Source organism: Megalopta genalis, chromosome 2, assembly GCF_051020955.1.
Source record: "Megalopta genalis isolate 19385.01 chromosome 2, iyMegGena1_principal, whole genome shotgun sequence".
Classification (NCBI taxonomy): Eukaryota; Metazoa; Arthropoda; class Insecta; order Hymenoptera; family Halictidae; genus Megalopta; species Megalopta genalis.
The window spans coordinates 26,791,743-26,813,306 of NC_135014.1; the positions used below are offsets into that span (position 1 = coordinate 26,791,743).

General features: G+C 38.1%; 2 protein-coding genes and 1 non-coding gene across 4 annotated transcripts; 2 read left to right on the forward strand and 1 right to left on the reverse strand.

Annotated features, from left to right (window-relative positions):
• Nucleotides 1-89: 89 nt before the first annotated feature.
• Usp1 (ubiquitin specific protease 1) lies at nt 90-6,267 on the forward strand. Of its 2 annotated transcripts, none has more exons than XM_076518914.1 (7): nt 90-465; nt 1,405-1,584; nt 1,670-1,908; nt 2,008-2,237; nt 2,318-2,829; nt 2,902-3,088; nt 3,233-6,267. In XM_076518914.1, exons 2-7 carry the CDS (start codon nt 1,416-1,418, stop codon nt 3,786-3,788), a joined length of 1,893 nt encoding a protein of 630 aa, XP_076375029.1. In that variant the 5' UTR covers nt 90-465; nt 1,405-1,415; the 3' UTR covers nt 3,789-6,267. The 2 variants fall into 2 exon arrangements, with proteins under 2 accessions (XP_076375029.1, XP_076375028.1); XM_076518913.1 differs by having other exon boundaries at nt 93-465; nt 2,896-3,088.
• Nucleotides 6,268-7,525: 1,258 nt separating this feature from the next.
• On the forward strand, nt 7,526-13,271 carry LOC143258833 (uncharacterized). The gene is made up of 3 exons (XM_076518916.1): nt 7,526-8,552; nt 10,675-10,873; nt 11,486-13,271. Exons 2-3 carry the CDS (start codon nt 10,703-10,705, stop codon nt 11,810-11,812), a joined length of 498 nt encoding a protein of 165 aa, XP_076375031.1. The 5' UTR covers nt 7,526-8,552; nt 10,675-10,702; the 3' UTR covers nt 11,813-13,271.
• A 361-nt stretch (nt 13,272-13,632) lies between these two features.
• LOC117230079 (small nucleolar RNA U3) lies at nt 13,633-13,848 on the reverse strand. Its single transcript, XR_004492697.2, has one exon. It is a non-coding gene; the product is annotated as a small nucleolar RNA U3 (small nucleolar RNA).
• Nucleotides 13,849-21,564: the final 7,716 nt, after the last annotated feature.

Here is a 21,564-nt window from a genome sequence, read left to right on the forward strand (position 1 = left end):
ATTAGGGGATTTTGATGGGTTTGTGCCACAGAATCTCGTGTCATAGATGGGAATGCATATCATTTTCCGTACATTACGGTATTATACAACGTACAACATATGTAGATAAATCTGGAATAGCCATAGCCACAACGTACATTGCATTTTTAAGTGTAAGGGCTTATAACATTTCACTGCTAGGTAATGCATAATGACAGGGTAAACGGTGTAGTAAAAAGTAGATGTACAGTATGTGAAATTGTGGATTGCTCATGAACTCATGAATACATGATATTAGGTGAAACGAGTATGTAATGGCTACTGTAATATTGTTAAAAAAACCCTGTTTCGTGTGACATCAGTAGAAATGTAGCTGATGTTATTCAAAAAACGATTTTGAGGCTTAATTGTACATACAGATTTTTCTTGATTAACTGAGGTTAATAAAAAGCTCATTTATTCCATGACTTCCCCACTGAGTAATACGTGAGTAAAGAGTTTTCAATTTTTATATTTATGTAGTATAAATTGAATACTTTATATGAGTTGATATCTGTACGTAATTGATAGAATCTTATTAATAAAATCATCATGAAACAATGTTATTGAAATCTATTTAGCTCCGATATAAGTTTCTGTGAAGTCATATGTGTAATAAGTAATACCGAACAAGTTTTAACAAGTTTCGTGGAAACGATTATTTATTACAGCATATAATACATGATTGACAAACTCAGTGTAAGTAATGTATTTTTGATTATACTGTAAACACTTTTCCTTAACTTTTTAAGTGACAGTTCTCTTTAATCCTATAAAACTATGCTCGTATGTATGATGCTCTTTGACAGAAACAATATGTTTACATTTGTAGATATTTTTTAGTTTCATTTCATGGGTTTCGATTACTAAGATTTTGATTAAAGGCAATAGTGTTACAATGATTATATTTGAAAAGCGGTCATTCCATACAAGATAGCATCGAACCTTGAAACGAGTACATACAAGTTGTGAAAAGATACTTTAATGTTGAAAGGAATCAAATCTTTCACAAGATGAATCTTGGAAATCAAAATTGTATAATGGATTCTATGCAAAAGAAATAATTATTAGAAAGGTTGGAGAATTTATTTATATGATGTTCATAAAAATTTCAAATCTATTTAACTAAGATTCAAGTATAAAAAGTATTGTTTTGTATTACAAGTAAAATTATGAGTAATACAAATTGTGTTCTATGCTTACACTGAGTTTGTACTGTTTTAAACATTTCACGAATTTATTAAATTTGGAAAATAAATTATGCGAATAATGTGTAACTTACCATATTCTTTCATTACACAACAAATAAGAACTATATTTTTTATTCTAAACGAATCATTTTTGTTTCACTTGAATACATAATATTTGTAATTTATTATTATTTAGGTTAACAGAAAATGACAGTATTAGAAACAGAAAAAGACGCGGATAAACGTTCGGTTCCTCCAAGAAAGAAATTGTGCTTATCCCTTTCTGGCCGTGAACGTGCAGTTTCTATTAACATCTCTCAGGTTCCTCACACATCAGCTAGAGAGAGCCTTCTGAATAGAGAAACTTTTACATACAGTATGTAAACATTAATACTTTCTCATATTAAGTAACTTTATACATTTATTAAATGTATAGAATTTAATGAGTATCCGTTACTAAGGTACAAGCAAAATGTTGAATGGTTATCGTAATCAAATAAATAATCATCAAGATGGAGGATACAATGTGTCAAATGGTGGCACAGAGGGTTTAAGAATAGCCACTTTATGTAATTTAGGAAATACATGTTTTTTGAATAGTGTGATATATACTTTACGATTTGCACCATCATTTCTACATAATTTGCATCATTTAGCCACTGATTTATCTAATTTAAATGAAAAGCAATTTCAAACGAAAGTAAGTCCACAAATGAAATTAACAAGAATAAAAAAATGTCACTATACAGCAATGTAAATGACTTTGCATATGTAAATAAACTGCAATATTTTATGATAGATAAAATCATCATCTTTGGGAAGAACTGGCATGTCGCTTATGTCAAGTGGTAATCGTAGTTGGAGTAGTAAAGATTTATTAGCTTTGACCGGACCAACTGGAGACAACAATAAACACAGAATACAAATAGCTACAGAAAAACTACATGAATTGTTTATAGCATTACGTGCATCTGAAACAAGAGAAAATAGTGAACCATATCAGCCAGATGCATTTTTACAAGCACTAAGGTATGTAAAGGATTGTCAAGAAGCTGTTATATGAAGTTTTACATGCAAGTATTGAAAATGTTGCTTTCTTTCTATTTTAGAGAGGTGAATCCTATCTTTGAAGGGAATCAACAGCAAGATGCTCATGAACTTTTGGTGTGTTTATTGGATAATATCAGAGAAACATTTCAATTATTGGTTCGACACAGAGAAAGCCAATTTGGTCAAAATAATGGATTGTCAGATTTTTCTGCAGAACATTCATCGGACATGCAATCAGAATGTACCAACACCACAAAGAGAAGCATTTGTAAATCTAGGAAAAAGAAGAAAATAACAACAAGAGGAAGTTCATCTTGCCTTGTACAGTCTAATTTGAATGGCATATCAGTGTCTTCTAGACCGTATGAAAATGGTCATTCTGAGTATCTGGAAAGTAACGGAGATATAAACAGTCACAGGCCAGAAAGCAAGAAATGTTTCATTTCCGAAGACTTCGAAGGTGTCAGTCTTTTGCGTACTACATGCCTCGAATGTGAACATGTTACAGAACGAAAGGAAACATTTTGTGATATCTGTGTGCCTATCGACATTGACCGATCAAACGAAACTGGTATGTGGTATCAATGAGATTTAACTATACATTAAATTAATATAGTGTAAGCGTATTTATTTGTAGATGAAGACGTTAGATCAATGGATAGCAGCGAAGTGTACAAACGTGCAGTAGTTACCAGCGAACTTCTCTGGGGTAGAGATAAGTATTGGTGTGCTCGATGTCTTCGATACAACGAAGCTAGAAGAGCGGTATGCTTCCCGTCGTTACCAAGGCTACTCATATTGCAGTTAAAACGATTTTCTACCGCAGCAGGGTGAGATAACATGTCTTGTTATGTATAAAGATGTTCCGTACAGGATGTTCGGGTACAGCTGATATTTAAGGAATTTTAAGTTATCGCATATATTTGTTGCCAAACCTGTGTACAAAATCATTGAAAATTTCTCCAATTTTCTAGATCAATGGAAAAAATTAATAATCATATGCCGACGCCATTGACCTTACAATGCTTCTGCGAAGAGTGTAACAATGATCAGACACGCGGTACAGGTGGTAGGTCAGAGTCTCGACACGTGTACAAACTTTATTCTGTAATTATGCATCAAGGTGCAACCATGACAGCTGGTCACTATATTGCTTATACGCGCCTACCCGACGAGTCTGCGTTTACAGAATACTTCCAATGCGACAGGGATAGTAAGAGACAGACTTCCAGTCATAGCAGTAGCAGCACAAACACGAATACATCATCGTCAGACAAAGCATCTGGCATATTAAGATACTTCCGAAGTAAACCAAGCGCTAGCGAGTCTAAGGAGCAGTTGTTCAGGGTCGGTTGCCGCAGTATGGATTGTTGTGGCGTCAGGCGTCATAAATATCCTAGCACTTGGTTGGAATGCGATGATGAGGCAGTGCATGTGATACCCTTAAGAGAGTTGGAAGGAAAATTAGCACCGAATCCGCGAAATTCCGCAACTCCATATCTCTTGTTTTATGTAAGATCCATGGCATGAAATTCTTTTAACATATAAAGTATTCAAAAGTAAAGTATCACTAGGCCTCTGTTTCCTCATTAATAACTAACTGCTCCTGTGATGTTACACACATTCCAAATTACCTTGTACGTACTCTACCGAGCTTAGGGTGTGTATAATTTCTTAGAAAATAAGTGATGTACTGCAATCACATTTAAAATTTTGAATTCGGTAGTTAAGTAATAAGCAATAAATTCTTGAAGTCTAAACGACGATGCTACTCACATTCTAGCTATGGGATACCATCAAATGTCAATTTGTATTTAGATGATTAACGTTAGTTGGGGCGTGGAGTATTTTATTTTTAAGTTATTTCTGTAAAAATAAACGTGTGTATTCTTCATTTAATTACCTTGTTATTCATAACTCATAGACATTCTTGAATTTTAACAAAAGAACGAGAGTGGTTGCGCGTGTAATGGTTTTGCGAGTTTACATATTATATTTTTATCATTTTACATATCCATCGCTCACACTATTTCGTATATGTATTATTTTGTATTAACTTTAATTTATGAGAACTTCGAAAACGAAGAACAAAGAGAAATTATATTATTGAATCATCGAACTATTCATCTTATATTTTATCCAACATTAAAGATATTTTTCTTTACCTCGGTTTTTGTACCTTCATTTCCTACATGCTACATATTTCGTTTCGAGACATCTATATTTCAGAGATATAGTTGTAAATAAATTTTAAGAGCACATTCGAGCTTTAGTTTAAGCCAGGAAATCGGTGTTACGGTCAAAACAGAACATTTTAGAACTTTCTTTTGACACATTGTAAGCTGTTATTTATGATGTCTTTATTGGTAAAATGTACATATATATAAAAGTAATGTTTTCTACAATTTCATACGAAACTAATTGAGTTTTGTAGTTGCGGCGATCAGTGGCATGGGAGGCCGTCGAAGATCAAACGAACAATTCGAGTTTCGAATAATTTTCTTTTACATATTCTTAAGAGAATATTTTTGTGATACAACAAAAACATTTGAAACTATCAAATAGTTCAATCTATAGTCCAATAGTTCGTTTCATGTCACTGGTTCTTCCTCTTACATGCGATTACATGTTATTAAAACCCCACTCGATTCTGAACGTGCAACGAAAGAAATTTCAGGGAGTTATTCTTCATAGCGATCTAAGATGCGCCGAGATTAGAAAAGATACGGTTTCGGCTCCGTTTTTTTTTTTAGTCAGTAACAAATCTTTGATCGGCCATTAGCAACGCACATAAGTCAGATCGGTAGAAGCACACGCAACGACGCTGTTCCAGCAAGTGGACTATAGTTATTTATACTGTAAAAACGTGACCGAAACCTAAATTTTCATATCGTCGATGCGCATCTTATATTTCAATGGGAAATGAATTCTTCGAATTTCTTTCGATTCGATCGTCGAACATTTACGGTACTCGAGAGCCGATCATTATTATCAAATACTCGGGACGGAGGTGCACAACGAAGAGCCTTTCGAAAGAAAAGCAAAGCTATATGTAGCATGAGAAATCAATGTAGCAATCCTACTTTCTAGATACGACGTACGCAATAGCCACTGTACTGTAACATAATGAAAAGCTTCATAGATGACTCGTACAGTTGTCATATATATTTTACGAATTGTACATTCTTGTATAATCAAACCCATTCGCGGTTGTTTAACAATGGAACGCCGTCATTATTGGTCTCGAACATCCGCCGCGGACTGAAACGAGAGAAACCGATAATTTACACGACTCAAACATGGTAAGGGTGGGTCGAAGGGTGTTCGACTCGTATTCGTATATAAGTTTCGTTCGTTCGCCATCTCCCACTTCCCAGAGAAAATAATCCCGACGATCTTTCTGTTCTGTTATCTCAGACGTTCGATACACTTCGTAAACATGCGCGTATGGAAGATCTCCGCGTTGCAAAAAACGTACAGTAATAATAATAAGACTTTAATCGAGACGTATCAACTTATTATACTTTCGTTCTTCGAGATTGTACATAATATTATAAAATATAGAACGAGTATCGTATTTTTAAGCGCTTCATTTTCTCCCAGAGACGAAGGGAAAATGTTATACGATGTACATGTATATGTTACATGATATTATTATACATATAACATTATATAACATTTTAACAGCAATTATATTCAACATTATACATATATATATATAATATCATAAGTTATACAATATATGTTGTATAATATTCTCGGTACACTGAGAATGTTTAATGTAGCACACACTATGCTTTATAGTTACTGTATTTAATGTAAACAGTGTCTGTAATATACGTTATAAGTTTCGCTGCTATCGACAGTTTCAGGGGGTAGGTCCTGGAACGCCATTATCCGCGGACGTTCTGTTGTACAAGAATCGGTTCGAAGTTGTAAGGAAACTAGCAAGACAGCATAAATCACGAATAGCTATTTTGTCGTAATTAATAAATCAATTTTAAACATATACGAGCTTCTTATTGCGATTAGCGAGCTTAGCTAATTTTAAGGGCTGAAAAATTGATTACCTGAAATCTCTCTCTCTCTCTTTCTCAATTCGGAAGACCTTCGACCTTTAAAATTACCTCAGTTAATAAAATTATAGTTCAGGATGCATTGTTATACTCATAATTTTACTTTAATTTTATCAGCAATAGCACGAGCACCAAAATTATAGAAACGTTGTTTCGATGCTCGTGGATAAAACGAGGCAATTCGAAAAAAGCTGTTCTTATCGCGATACCATCGGTAACGCAATAAAACTGGCTCGCGGCTTGTAGTACGACGAGAAGTATAGTATATCATGGTCAGACACGCATAGGAGTTGCCAAGATATACGACAGGCATTTTTTAAATTTTCGTTTACAGTCTCGGACAAGAAAAGTTAAAAAATGAGAGCTTCTTATCTTTGTTCTGTCGCCTCGAATAATAGCAAAATTAAAGAGAGCATCGTAGTCATTGTCTGATAGAAGTTAAAAAATGAGAGCTTTTTAGCTTTGTTCTGTCGTCCCGAATAATAGCAAAATTAAAGAGAGCATCGTAGTCATTGTTTAATAGACTAGTCCCTCTGTCATCTAAAAAAAGGATTCCGCTCCAATTTTAAAAAAGTTATTGCGTTTCTGACGGTGCACGAACGCTCTCGCGAGCCACTGTGCACAGATCGAAGAGCAACTCGAGCTCGAAGAGCTCTTGATTGCCGCCTTATAATTGCGGCGGCCGGCAGAATCATCCCTTAAATATTTGTCATTTCATAATGACACGTGCACGCTGAATCTTCCGCCGGCAACAATACTTATGCACTCGAACCATCTACTTTTATTTCTAAACAGACACGTTATCGATTATTTTCTACAAATGTGTGTACACATTCAAGTTTACACGTAATTGCGCTTAGTTCGTCGCTAGAACAATAAGTGGAATTGCCAACGAATATTTCATAACGCTCTCGCTACGGCTATGAACGTTTTAAATATAGTCTCGAAATGCGATCGTGATAAGGGATACATATACATATACATATATATACATATATATATATATATCTGGAACAGTGGAGCAAGACTCGCGGTACGAAATTATTTATTCTTCGGAGGGGTCCTGTCTATATGTTAAAATATTCGTCGGATGTCAGGATGTCAGCTTGATCATACCTGACTATATACATATATCGATTCTTTCGCGATAGGGGTCAGTAGTGGATAGTTTTCCCTCGCATGCCAGCTTGACATATTACAGTTTCTTCTACTTTACTACTCGCGCCACAACGCTTCGTTTCCTCCGGTCGCTGGATTATTTCCTTTCTTGTGAATATGATCGCGCCGGTAATCTTTTAAAAAAAAAGAAAGTAAAGGTAAGTTCGGCACGGAAGAGGAACGACACGGTCGATTCGGGCACGCTGCAGCTATCGGTTTAAATTCAATTTTCCGCGCTACGAATATCGAAAATATCGAAATAATTGCGCATTTTCAATTTCAATTCTTGTACTCGGCCTCGCATTTTTTTTTCTGCATATTCCGTGGATCATATTGTTGTTTCAGTGTATTTCGCGTCGTCGGTTATCTGGCTCGGACGTGTAAAAATTGCAAAATCGATGTTGACATTAATCAGAAAATAATGAATTAACGTTGAAACCTTCAAACATCCTCGAACTTTTGTTTACGACACGTGTGCACGTTCGATCATCGTGCAAGAAGGATTTTAGAAGCGTAGTTGCGAGTGAAATCGATTTTCTACAGCAATCGCTGTCATGTTTTGCGACTCTGATAAGTCCTTCCCCTTATTTTTTATTCTTATACGATTATTACATTACGACGTGAAAATATTTAATTTTTCCATCACTTATCCGTTAGTTATTTCGTGTGTTAACATTAATTTTGTTTAATCATGCTTGGATAAAACGTAAAAAATGATAAGAAGAATGAATTCTCACAAATGTATTTGTTAATGGATATATAACAAATGAACTAATAATCTCCTAGTATTTGGTCAAGAGAAATGTATTTTTCCATATCGAGCGTTGTAACGTTTCTGTCGTTCCAAAAATAATTAAACAAATTCTCTCTATTCTACTCTATCGTGTTTGTTCGAGAAAATAGTGTCACTCTTGATCATATGTAATATTTATTGCATCGTTTTGTAAACATTGTCGTTTAAAAGTAATACCTTTTCTTTCTTTACATAAAAACCGAGTATACCGCATTTCTGCCATTTAGTCCTCGATAAGAATCTAACATCAATTTGTGTTCGAATATGGTGAGTGAAAGATTATAATTTCGCTAATGTTCACACGTGAAATTTATGTGTCACGAGGCACTTTATGTTCCTCGAGACGAGACACCGATTGTCACAATTGCACGATATTAAATACGATATCTTCACAATGTATAATGCACATCTTTCGCCGTGAGCAAATCGAATCGATACAGTGACGGTGTATTGTCAGCGAATAATGGGTCTCACAAAGTTATTGACATTTACTACGTGTTCTTACATTGTCATGTTAAAGCATGTCGAAGCACGTTAAAAATATTTCGAAGCGTATTCCAAATTATTCGTTTCCACTTTATATTTTACTTATACTTTATTTGTACTTTGTACTTTATATACTCGTCATATACTATTTTTTCAACTACATTTACCGTATAATATTATTTTATTTACTAGCATCAATTGTTGCTAAGCAACTCTAAAATAACGATTACTGTTAACTATTTATTTCAACTACATTTACTGTACAATATTATTTTATTTAAGAGCATCAATTGTTGCTAAGCAACTCTAAAATAACGATTACTATTAACTATTTATTTCAACTACATTTACTGTATAATATTATTTTATTTCAGAGCAACAATTGTTGCTAAGCAACTCGAAAATAACGATTACTATTAACTCTATATTTCAACTACATTTACTGTATAATATTATTTTATTTAAGAGCAACAATCGTTGCTAAGCAACTCTAAAATAACGATTACTATTAACTATTTATTTCAACTACATTTACTGTACAATATTATTTTATTTAAGAGCAACAATTGTTGCTAAGCAACTCTAAAATAACGATTACTATTAACTATTTATTTCAACTACATTTACTGTACAATATTATTTTATTTAAGAGCATCAATCGTTGCAAAGCAACTCTAAAATAACGATTAAGTACATTACACAGTGTAATGTACGTTAAAAATAATGATGGTATCGATTGCATAGTTTACTTATATGTAAATGTAACTTGCTTTTATCTCTTTTTAATGTATGATAGAATGATCATGATTAATGAATGATCTAAAGTAAGAGAGAATGAAAGCTGCACAGAGCTGTGTCGAAGGTGATGACATTACAAGGGGGTTGACGCGTACGGTTTATGGGAGGGGAGGGCAGATGGACAGGCACGATACACAAGCATCGTTCAGAATTTTTACACAGGAGAAACAACTTGAGAAATTTGCGGAACAATTTCAAGAGTTTTCTTTAACAATCGATGCGACTACTACGTCCAGTTACCAGACTACCCTGCACTCGTGAAGTCAATGTAACAAGGCTAACATTTTTTTGTTCGTTTCAAACACAATGGTGCTTCTATTCGGGCACTGCTAAAACAGCAGGAACCTACATTCTATAAGACTGTTGGTAGGAATTTGATCGATGTCTATATAGCATGTATAGCATACAACAATTACGAGACGTACCTCCTGTTTCCCCCAACTTAGGCTAGCCTTTGTCCCTGACGTTTGTCACGGCTCAAAAGTGTCATTGAATAACTCGATTACCAATGACATACACATCGCTGCCGGAACTGTTCTATCCTGCCGCGTTGTTGCAACGCGTTTTCCAATACCACGAAGCTCATTTCTCGCGATGCAGTAAAAATTCTTCCGGAATTGTCTCGCAGCTTCTAAAGAAAAATGGACAATTTTGGGAAGATGAGATACGCGGCTCGTTTTTGTAGACAATCGGCGAATATTGAAAAAGAGCTAAGGAAAAAATTGCTTCGAATGACCCGAGGAATCATCCCTTCTCAGTTGTTAACATAATTATACCCTGTAATACATAATTATACCCTGTAATACATAATTACACCCTGTAATACATAATTACACTCTGTAATACATAATTACACTCTGTATACCAAAATGTAGAGGAATTTGTTTCGTTCGAATAGGATCCAAATGTTTAGGAATTATAATAAACAATCTGAAAGAAGCGAAAGCTGTTTGTTCGAAAAAATGGTATCTTTTACAAGAATAATCCGAACAATTTGTAAAGAGAATTACAGAAAACCGTACTTTTCACCCTCGTTATTAACGTATCGCTGAAAGCTAAGTGATTTCATAGTTTCGCATAATTTTGTACGTTCTCTTGATTACAGACTTCGTTGAAACTAACGCATTGCCAATATGAAGCATCAACAGATCTCGGTCGACTTTGTAAGTATGGTGTACACTACGTGGACCTACGTGGCTCTTGCTGCTGCCGTTTGGATATTATTGAGACTGATCCAGGCGTGCTTCTGTTTGCCGCGTCAATTGAAGAGGCAAACCGACATGCGGCGAGTGCTACGAGAAAAGGTACGACGTTTATTTGATCAATCAGTTTGCCTTATTTCGCAATTTTTCATTCCACTCGCGCTTATTGTTTCCGTTATATCAAACATGTTACGATCAATTCTCCCTGATCAACGCTCAGCTTGTACCCTAAAATGGACAATTTGGGAAGAGGAGGTTCGATTATTCGAGCCACCCTCGTTAGGGAGAATTTATTGTATCGCGTTTTAATAGGTGTCCGAATATTATTGCGACTCGCTGCGTACAAGTTTGCTTTAATTTACCATATCTGAGATACATAATAATATATATTATATTATATTATATTATATTATATTATATTATATTATATTATATTATATTATATTATATTATATTATATTATATTATATTATATTATATTATATTATATTATATTATATTATATTATATTATATTATATTATATTATATTATATTATATTATATTATATTATATTATATTATATTATATTTTATTATATTATATTATATTATATTATATTATATTATATTATATTATATTATATTATATTATATTATATTATATTATATTATACTATATTACATTATATTATATTTTATATATAGAATATCTGAAATGTTAATGTGATTTTAGGTCGAAGGCTACGAGAAATATATAATAGAGTGCGAGCAACGCGAAATGGCGGAGCAGAAGTTGCGGGGGGATGATACGCCGATGGACCCGGCGCTGGCAGAGCAATGGAAAGAACGAAGAGAATGCCTGGAGATGTTGAAAAGAGAATTAAACAAAGTGCACGAAAATAAAGACCCGTTGGACATGAGCGATTACTTAGATGAATTCGACAAGGACGAGAAGGATCTTCTTAATATCACAGAGATACAAGATGACGGTTCGAATGGCAACTGCAAGGAGAAAATGGACAAGCAAACGATCAATTCAGATCGTAAAAAGATTAAGTAATCGCATCCTTTGTATGGCTCCTTTTAAATACTGTTTTACCATCGCGATAAGTAATCGAGAATTTATAAAAAAAGATTGTACAACCGTATCCGTCACAGTCTCACATATATCTGTGATGTAACGACGACAAAGAAAACTGTTTTCTATGAGTAAAAATGTTTTATTTATAAGCGTCGGTTATTCTGTATAGTTGAAACGTAATTCGCGACGATAATGACGTATTCCTATCGATAATGTTTCTTATTTCGAGCAGCAATTAGAATATATGGAAAATATTTTTAGGATAAAAGATATTTTTTATTTCGAAGGATTTTTCGCGAGCAATTAGAAAAGCCGTTTACATACTATGATGAACCGTTAACAGGGAACTGAGATTTCTGACTGTATATTGGCTTTTATCGATAACCTCGTCACGCTATCTTGTATTGTCTTTTTATCTCTTATCCGTCATCCGAATAAAATTTTGCTCAACTCTGCATGAGATAACCACAGACACGATTGCGACGCTATAACGGGAAGTGTGTAGCAGTTTCCTATAAATAGGAAATTTCGCGGCCTCTTTGGCGTACAATTAATTCACGTACACGTAATTGACGTTTCGTACACGTATTTCGTACGAAATCTGCGTAACAATTTCAGCGAGATATCTTTAGAATCGAACATAGTACGACACACAATAGTGACCACTTTGTCGTAATGGACTGACAGCACTGTGAACTGTACAAATTATTAATCGTATATTATTGTCGCAGTAATATACTTAATATATACTTATTATTGTATTTTACTTGCATACGAGAGATGTTTTCACCGGCAACTAAACGAATCGTGATTTAATAACCGAAGTATTATTGACCGTCGCAATTAATATAAGTCACTGCGTACAAGAAATGTCCGGTTAACAAAAGGAAGAGTAGTCAAAAGTATTACAGCAGTTTTATTTTCAAGATATATATATATACTACGTATATGTGTATGTATATTCAGGGGTGCGTGGGATTTAGTAAAGAAAAAGCGTTTCTTACTAGTATATATGTACTTATACTAGAAAATCCAGCAGGATACGTATTAACGCGCCTTTCTCGGCTTAATCAAGAATTTTTAAAGTCTCGACAATCGCAAATTAAAAAAATCTGGTACTCGTCATTTCGACGGGTCTCCTGTGAGTGAAAGAACCTAGGCGTCAATATTGTCACAGAAAGAAGTCGTGTTTTATAATTTTATTCTTTAAATATTTATAATTATATATTTATTTGATCAAGTTGTTAGTACTTGTATAAGTTATGTACTTATAATATATCTACGTGAATCAATATATCGATTAATGTGGCTCGTGTGAGATGGTTCTTAATCGCAACTTTGCAAGATATTATTTATTCATCTACCGATTAAATTATAGTCACATTTTGTTCAATGTTTGATTTTCCATTATGACTAAAATATATTCTATATAACGTTTTCCCGGCAAACTTCAAGTGTCCTTTATAGAAAGATGATATGTGTATACGATTTATCATGTATATTGTTAATGTAAGCTTATGTTTTATCGACGCAAAATGATTTTCTCGAAAAAATAGATAACAACATGTAAGTCTGTCCATATATCTCTTCACATGGATATTATGGTAAATTGTTACGATTACAATATTTTTTAACGTCGATTAGTTTCGTAAATGCATGATGATGATATTTACAAAAACTTTTCAGTTGTATACACGAGCGTGAAATTTTAATTTCAAATGATTTCCGAAAGATTATAAACAATAGGAAAATTGTAGCTGCAAAATATACTACTTGTGTTTGGGAATTAAATAAAAAAAACCACTCAGAAAACTCCTCTTCCCATCTCCTTTGCACTGAGTACAAAGGATGAACGATCATCGATGACTGAAAAATTGTACAAAGACAACTCTTCGAGTCTTCCTCACGCTCAGGGAAGGGAGTTATAACTCCTCATCATGGTTACATCGACTCTCAGTTTGAACAGAGAGAAAAAACTGATCAACTACAGAACTGATCCTGTGAAGTATGATCTTAGTTTCTTTGGCTGCGACGATGCTATATCAAGTATACGCTGCACTATTTCAGCTGCGAGATAGGAGCTCGAGACTGGGCCATCTGTAGGCAGAAGCGTGAAGTAACAGCGATCATATAGTGATTGGTTAAGACCGGGCCGCAGCTTGCTCAGTTAAGGAGGGTCAAAACACAGTGAAATGGTGGGGATATGCGCGCCAACTTAGAGAGTAAGAAAAGCGTATTAGAAACACAGCCTTAGAATCCGTACAGACAAAGCTGGCTGACAAAATTAATCAATATGAATGAAACATAGCTCAAAAAATTGCTCTTTAATTGCTCGTAATTGCTCACCAATTATGCAGTTTTCATTGATCATTTATCCTTTTTCGAGAAATATCCAAAAAACGTTTTAAGACGCCTAGTGACTATCTGAGCAACGATGAAGCAACGATGTTGTAAACTAATCTAGAAGTGAAAATAACACGATTAAATTCGTATAAATTAATATTATATAACATCACTTATGATTAAAAAAGAGTAAGGAAAAGAAAATGCATAAATCCCCACACTTTATTTAAAAATCATACAATACGATTGTTACAGCCTTGTTCTCTACTTTACAATACTAAGAGGAATTCAAAGTTTGCAGCTATTAGCTCGGTATCATCCTCGACTCAGAAATTCATTGCAATTACCAACATTTTCTGAATCGAGGATGATACCGATTGCCCGGGTCTCACCGCGAGGAGGTTGCTGCTTTAGAGACCCGAAAGGGAGTCAGAACGAAGCCGGAATTCGCTATGACTTCCTTTCTTACAACGACGACTTATAAACTAATACACTCGCTCGCTAGCTAGCTATCACACACTCCCACACACGCACTCATCCGCATATGCCAAGTACTATTGCGGACCAAAGTGGATCAAAGAAAAAGTCTCTGATCCACGGGGACCGAAATGAATCAGAGCAGAAGGCTCTGATTCTTCGAAACTAAGAAACAAAGGCGTGTCAGAACAGAAGGCACTGACTCGAGGGTGACGCGACGCGTACAATGCTCGCACAAATCAGGAGCCTGGCAGATCTCGATGCTCGCCGTTTTCACATGAGGAATAATGATCCAAAGTTGGATCATCCTACAATGAGTCGGATCGCCCTGCGCCCCGCCCCCAAAAGAGAGCTAAGGACGTCTTACATTGCGAATACGCGAAGCGAGAGCCTCCCCAGCAGGAGGGTCCGCGTTCGAATCACCATGCCGCATGGTCACTCGTCGAACAACGAGACGTGTCCGGACTTACCCAAGAGTTTGCGCAAGCAAGGCCACCACAGCTTTCTGCTGTGGCGGAGTCAAAAACGAGACGCGAAAAAGTAATGCTAAGGCAATACTACTGGACATATGCGAAATTAGCGAATCGGGTACCTCGGGGACGCTACCCCCCGTGCCCCCCACGGGCGCTCCCGTGGGTCGAGGGCACCTGAGGGAACCTAACCCCTTGCCGTACCATTCTCTTTAAATTTATGATGACTAGAAATTTCCCGATTGTAAGCATTTCTCAGAAGGAGAAGAAAATTTCTAATTATTGTGAGACTACGTTTCATTGAACAAGTAAATATTGTACTGAAAAGAAGAGAGATTTAGGCGAAAATGAAACAATAAATTAATGTTCATTCTTAAGAAAAATCTTTGTTCAAAGCTAGACCCGTTAAAGTGCGGCAAGAAGTTAAGAATCTTAAACTAAGCCACACACACACATATCAACTAACTCGCACGCACTTAATAACTAAGACGAATCCCACGGCGGATGATAATCCCACGGCGGATGATAATCCCACGGCGGATGATAATCCCACGGCGGATGATAATATCTGTAATGAACCTGAAAAGATTGAATTCTAGTTAGTATGAATACAAAATAGGTGACAAGTCAAATTAGGAAACCTAAGACCAGCACACGAGTGCCAAGCTAACCCGCACACGAGTGCAATTTTTGGGAAATGAAGGAAACAAAATTATGGAAAATTTCGAAAATTTTGGCGAAAATATGGAACCTAAGACGCATCCCACGGCGGATGATAATATCTGTAATGAATCTGAAATGATTGAATTCAAATTAGTCTGAATACAAGGCGAAATACGAAACCTAAGACCAGCACACGAGTGCCACACTGACCAGCACACGAGTGCCAAGCTAACCAGCACACGAGTGCCAAGCTAACCAGCACACGAGTGCCAAACTAACCCTCATACGAGTGTAATTTTTGCGAAAATGGAGGAAACAAAATTGAACAAACTTAAATTAACAACCCTAACAACCTACAAGCGCCTCGGGCACCCCGGGGACGCTACCCCCCGTACTCGCCCACGGCCCCACCCATGAGCGAGCCCCTGAGGGACCTCCAATCGGAGGAATACCAATTTCAATATTTTCGAACGAAACATTATTTAGAGCTCCAATTTATTCACACACTTTTACATTGCACACTATTTTACAATATAAAATTTGCAGCTATTTGCTTGGTATCATCCTCGACTCAGAACCTCGACTCAGAAATTCATAGCAATTCGCAAGATTTTCTGAACCGAGGATGATACCGATTGCCCGAGTCTCACCGCGAGGAGGTTGCTGCTTTAGAGACCCGAAAGGGAGTCAGAACGAAGCCGGAATTCGCTATGGCTCCCTTTCTAACAACGACGACTTATAAACTAATACGCTCGCTAGCTAGCTATCACACATTTCCACACACTCACTCGTTCGCATATGTCAAGTACTATCGCGGACCAAGTGGATCAAAGAAGAAGTCTCTGATCCACGGGGACCAAAATGAATCAGTGCAGAAGGCAGTGATTCTTTCAAAGTGAGAAACAACTGCGAGTCAGTGCAGAAGGCACTGAGTCGAGGGTGACGCGACGCGTACAATGCTTGCACAAGACCGGAGCCTCGCAAATCGCGATGACCGGCGTGATCACATGAGGAGTGATGATCCAAAGTTGTATCCTCCCACATTGGGAGTGAATGGCCATTTCTCGCCCTGCGACCTAAAACTAAGTTAGGCCGCCTTACCCGTCTGAATCGGCACTAGGTGGGAGACTACACAGGTAAACCTGTGTGACCATTTCTCACCCAACGCCCCGCCCCCAAAAGAGAGCTAAGGACGGATTACTGGCCGAACAGCGACCAGGAGAGAGCCCTCCCAGAAGGAGGATCCGCGTTCGAATCACTACGCCGCATGGTCACTCGTCGAACATCGAGATGTGTCCGGACTTACCCAAGAGTTTGTGCAAGCAAGGCCGCCACAGCTTTCTGCTGTGGCGGAGTCAAAAACGAAACGCGAAAAAGTAAAAGTAAGGCAATAATACTGGACATATGCGAAATTAGCGAATCGGGTACCTCGGGGACGCTACCCCCCGTGCCCCCCACGGGCGCTCCCGTGGGTCGGGGGCCCCTGAGCAATCTTAACCCCTTGCCGTACCATTCTCTTTAAATTTACGATGACTAGAAATTTCCCGGCTGTAATTATTTCTCAGAAGGAGAAGAAAATTTTATTTTATTGTGAGATTACACTTCCTTGAACGAGCAAAAAAGAATAAAAGGAGAGAATTAAATAATGTTCATTCTTAAGAAAAATCTTTATTCAAAGCTAGACCCGTTAAAGTACGGGAAGAGGTTAAGAATCTTAAACTAAGCCACACACAAACACATATCAACTAACTCGCACGCACTTAATAACTAAGACGAATCCCTCGGCGGATGATAATATCTGTAATGAACCTGAAACCATTGAACTAAAGTTAGTCTGAATTCAAGTCGAAATAGGAAACCTAAGACCAGCACACGAGTGCCAAGCTAACCCACACACGAGTGCAATTTTTGGGAAAATGAAGGAAACTAAGAGGCATCCCACGGCGGATGATAATCTCTGCAAGGAACCTGAAACAATTGATTTCAAATTAGTCTGAACAAAATGAGTGACGAGGTGAAATAGGAAACCTAAGACCAGCACACGAGTGCCAAACTAACCCGCACACGAGTGCAATTTTTGAGAGAATGGAGGAAACAAAATTTAACAATCTTAAATTAAGAACCCTAACAACCTACAAGCGCCTCGGGTTCCTCGGGGACGCTACCCCCCGTACTCGCCCACGGGCCCCACCCGCAAGCGAGCCCCTGAGGGACCTCCGATCGGAGGAACACCAATTTCAACAATTTACGAACGAAACATTATTTCGAGCCCTAACTTGAAGTATAAATCCACATACTTTTACAATGCACACTATTTTACAATATAAAATTTGCAGCTATTTGCTCGGTATCATCCTCGACTCAGAAATTCATTGCAATTCGCAAGAATTTTTGAACCGAGGATGATACCGATTGCCCGAGTCTCACCGCGAGGAGGTTGCTGCTTTAGAGACCCAAAAGGGAGTCAGAACGAAGACGGAATTCGCTATGGCTCCCTTTCTAACAACGACGACTTATAAACTAACACACGCGCTCGCCAGCTAGCTAGCACACACCCGCACACTCACTCGTTCGCATATGTTAAGTACTATTGCGGATCAAGTGGATCAAAGAAGAAGTCTCTGATCCACGGGGACCAAAATGAATCAGTGCAGAAGGCAGTAATTCTTTCAAAGTGAGAAACAACTGCGAGTCAGTGCAGAAGGCACTGTGTCGAGGGTGACGCGACGCGTACAATGCTCGCACAAATCAGGAGCCTCGCAGATCTCGATGCTCGCCGTTTTCACATGAGGAATAATGATCCAAAGTTGGATCATCCTACAATGAGTCGGATCGCCCTGCGCCCCGCCCCCAAAAGAGAGCTAAGGACGTCTTACATTGCGAATACGCGAAGCGAGAGCCTCCCCAGCAGGAGGGTCCGCGTTCGAATCACCATGCCGCATGGTCACTCGTCGAACAACGAGACGTGTCCGGACTTACCCAAGAGTTTGCGCAAGCAAGGCCACCACAGCTTTCTGCTGTGGCGGAGTCAAAAACGAGACGCGAAAAAGTAATGCTAAGGCAATACTACTGGACATATGCGAAATTAGCGACTCGGGTACCTCGGGGACGCTACCCCCCGTGCCCCCCACGGGCGCTCCCGTGGGTCGGGGGCACCTGAGGGAACTTAACCCCTTGCCATACTATTCTCTTTAAATTTATGATGACTAGAAATTTTTCTCGATTGTAATTATTTCTCAGAAGGAGAAAAAAATTTGAGTTTACTGTGAGACTACACTTCTTGAGCAATTAAATATTGTGGTGAAAAGAAGAGAAATTTAGATAAAGTTGTAAGAGCAAAATAATATTCATTCTAAAGAGAAATCTTTATTAAAAGCTGGACCCGTTACAGTATGGCAAGAGGTTAAGAATCTTAAACTAACTCACATACACTTATTAACTAACTCGCACGCACTTAACAACTAAGTCGCACGCACTTATTAGTTAAGACGTATCCCACGACGGATGATAATCCCACGGCGGATGATAATATCTGTAATAAACCTGAAAAGATTGAATTAAAGTTAGTCTGAATTCAAGTCAAAATAGAAAACCTAAGACCAGCACAGGGGTGCCAAGCTAACCCGCACACGAGTGCATTTTTTGAGAAAATGGACGCAACGAAATCTAAGAAACTTAAATTAAGAACCCTAACAACCTACAAGCGGCTCGGGTACCTCGGGGACGCTACCCCCCGTACTCGCTCACGGGCCCCACCCGCAAGCGAGCCCCTGAGGGACCTCCAATCGGAGGAATAACAATCTCAACAATTTTCGAACGAAACATTATTTCGAGCACTGATTGGAACTATAAATCCACACACTTTTACAATACACACTATTTTACAATATAAAGTTTGCAGCTATTTGCTCGGTATCATCCTCGACCCAGAAATTCATTGCAATTCGCAAGACTTTCTGAACCGAGGATGATACCGATTGCCCGGGTCTCACTGCGAGGAGGTTGCTGCTTTAGAGACCCGAAAGGAAGTCAGAACGAAGCCGGAATTCGCTATGGCCCCCTTTCTAACAACGACGACTTATAAACTAATACGCTCGCTAGCTAGCTATCACACATTCCCACACACTCACTCGTTCGCATATGTCAAGTACTATCGCGGACCAAAGTGGATCAAAGAAAAAGTCTCCGATCCACGGGGACCAAAATGAATCAGTGCAGAAGGCAGTGATTCTTTCAAAGTAAGAAACAAGTGCGAGTCAGTGCAGAAGGCACTGAGTCGAGGATGACGCGACGTGTACAATGCTTGCACAAGACCGGAGCCTCGCAAATCTTGATGTCCGGCGCGATCACATGAGGAGTGATGATCCAAAATCGGATCCTCCCACACATTGGGTGGCCATTTCTCGCCCTGCGACCTAAAACTAAGTTAGGCCGCCTTACCCGTCTGAATCGGCACTAGGCGAGAGCCTACACAGGTAAACCTGTGTGACCATTTCTCGCCCAACACCCCGCCCCTCATAGGAGCTAAGGGCGGATTACTGGCCGAACAGCGACCAGGGAAGAGCCCTCACGCCTCATGATCACTCGCCGAACATCGAGAAGTGTTCGAACTTACCCAAGAGATTGCGCAAGCAAGGCCGCCACAGCAGAAGGCTGTATCGGAGACAAATACGAAACGCGAAAAAGTAAAGCTAAGGCAATAATACTCGACATATGCGAAATTAGCGACTCGGGTACCTCGGGGACGCTACCCCCCGTGCCCCCCACGAGCGCTCCCGTGGATCGAGGGCCCCTGAGGGAACTTAACCCCTTGCCGTACCATTCTCTTTAAATTTATGATGACTAGAAATTTCCCGATTGTAAGTATTTCTCAGAAGGAGAAGAAAATTTCTAATTATTGTGAGACTACGTTTCATTGAACAAGTAAATATTGTACTGAAAAGAAGAGAGATTTAGGCGAAAATGAAACAATAAATTAATGTTCATTCTTAAATAAAATCTTTGTTCAAAGCTAGACCCGTTAAAGTACGGCAAGAAGTTAAGAATCTTAAACTAAGCCACACACACACATATCAACTAACTCGCTCGCACTTAATAACTAAGACGAATCCCTCGGCGGATGATAATCCCACGGCGGATGATAATATCTGTAAGGAACCTGAAATAATTGATTTCAAATTAGTCTGAACAAAATGAGTGACGAGGTGAAATAGGAAACCTAAGACCAGCACACGAGTGCCACACTGACCAGCACACGAGTGCCACACTGACCAGCACACGAGTGCCACACTGACCAGCACACGAGTGCCACACTGACCAGCACACGAGTGCCACACTAACCAGCACACGAGTGCCAAACTAACCCGCACACGAGTGCAATTTTTGAGAGAATGGAGGAAACAAAATTTAACAAACTTAAATTAAGAACCCTAACAACCTACAAGCGCCTCGGGTACCTCGGGGACGCTACCCCCCGTACTCACTTGCGGACCCCACCCGCAAGCGAGCCCCTGAGGGACCTCCTATCGGAGGAATAACACTAAATTAAAACGCATCCCACGACGGATGATAATCCCACGACGGATGATAATCCCACGGCGGATGATAATCTCTGTAATGTACCTAAAATGATTGAAAATGGTTAGTCTGAATACAAAAAGGGTGACAGGATAAAATAGAAAACCTAAAACCAGCACAGGAGTGCCAAGTTAACCCACAGACGAATGCAATTTGTGTGAAAATAATTGGAAACGAAATCTAACAAACTTACATTAAGAA

What these genes read in the sequence shown, in the direction of transcription:
- LOC143258833 (XM_076518916.1), top strand. Translation starts at nt 10,703, where the DNA reads ATGAAGCATCAACAGATCTCGGTCGACTTTGTAAGTATGGTGTACACT. An exon ending in GGCGAGTGCTACGAGAAAAG is followed by an intron (nt 10,874 to 11,485) that starts GTACGACGTTTA and finishes ATGTGATTTTAG; the next exon opens with GTCGAAGGCTACGAGAAATA.
- Usp1 (XM_076518913.1), top strand. Translation starts at nt 1,416, where the DNA reads ATGACAGTATTAGAAACAGAAAAAGACGCGGATAAACGTTCGGTTCCT. An exon ending in AAAAGCAATTTCAAACGAAA is followed by an intron (nt 1,909 to 2,007) that starts GTAAGTCCACAA and finishes ATTTTATGATAG; the next exon opens with ATAAAATCATCATCTTTGGG. An exon ending in CGATTTTCTACCGCAGCAGG is followed by an intron (nt 3,089 to 3,232) that starts GTGAGATAACAT and finishes CCAATTTTCTAG; the next exon opens with ATCAATGGAAAAAATTAATA.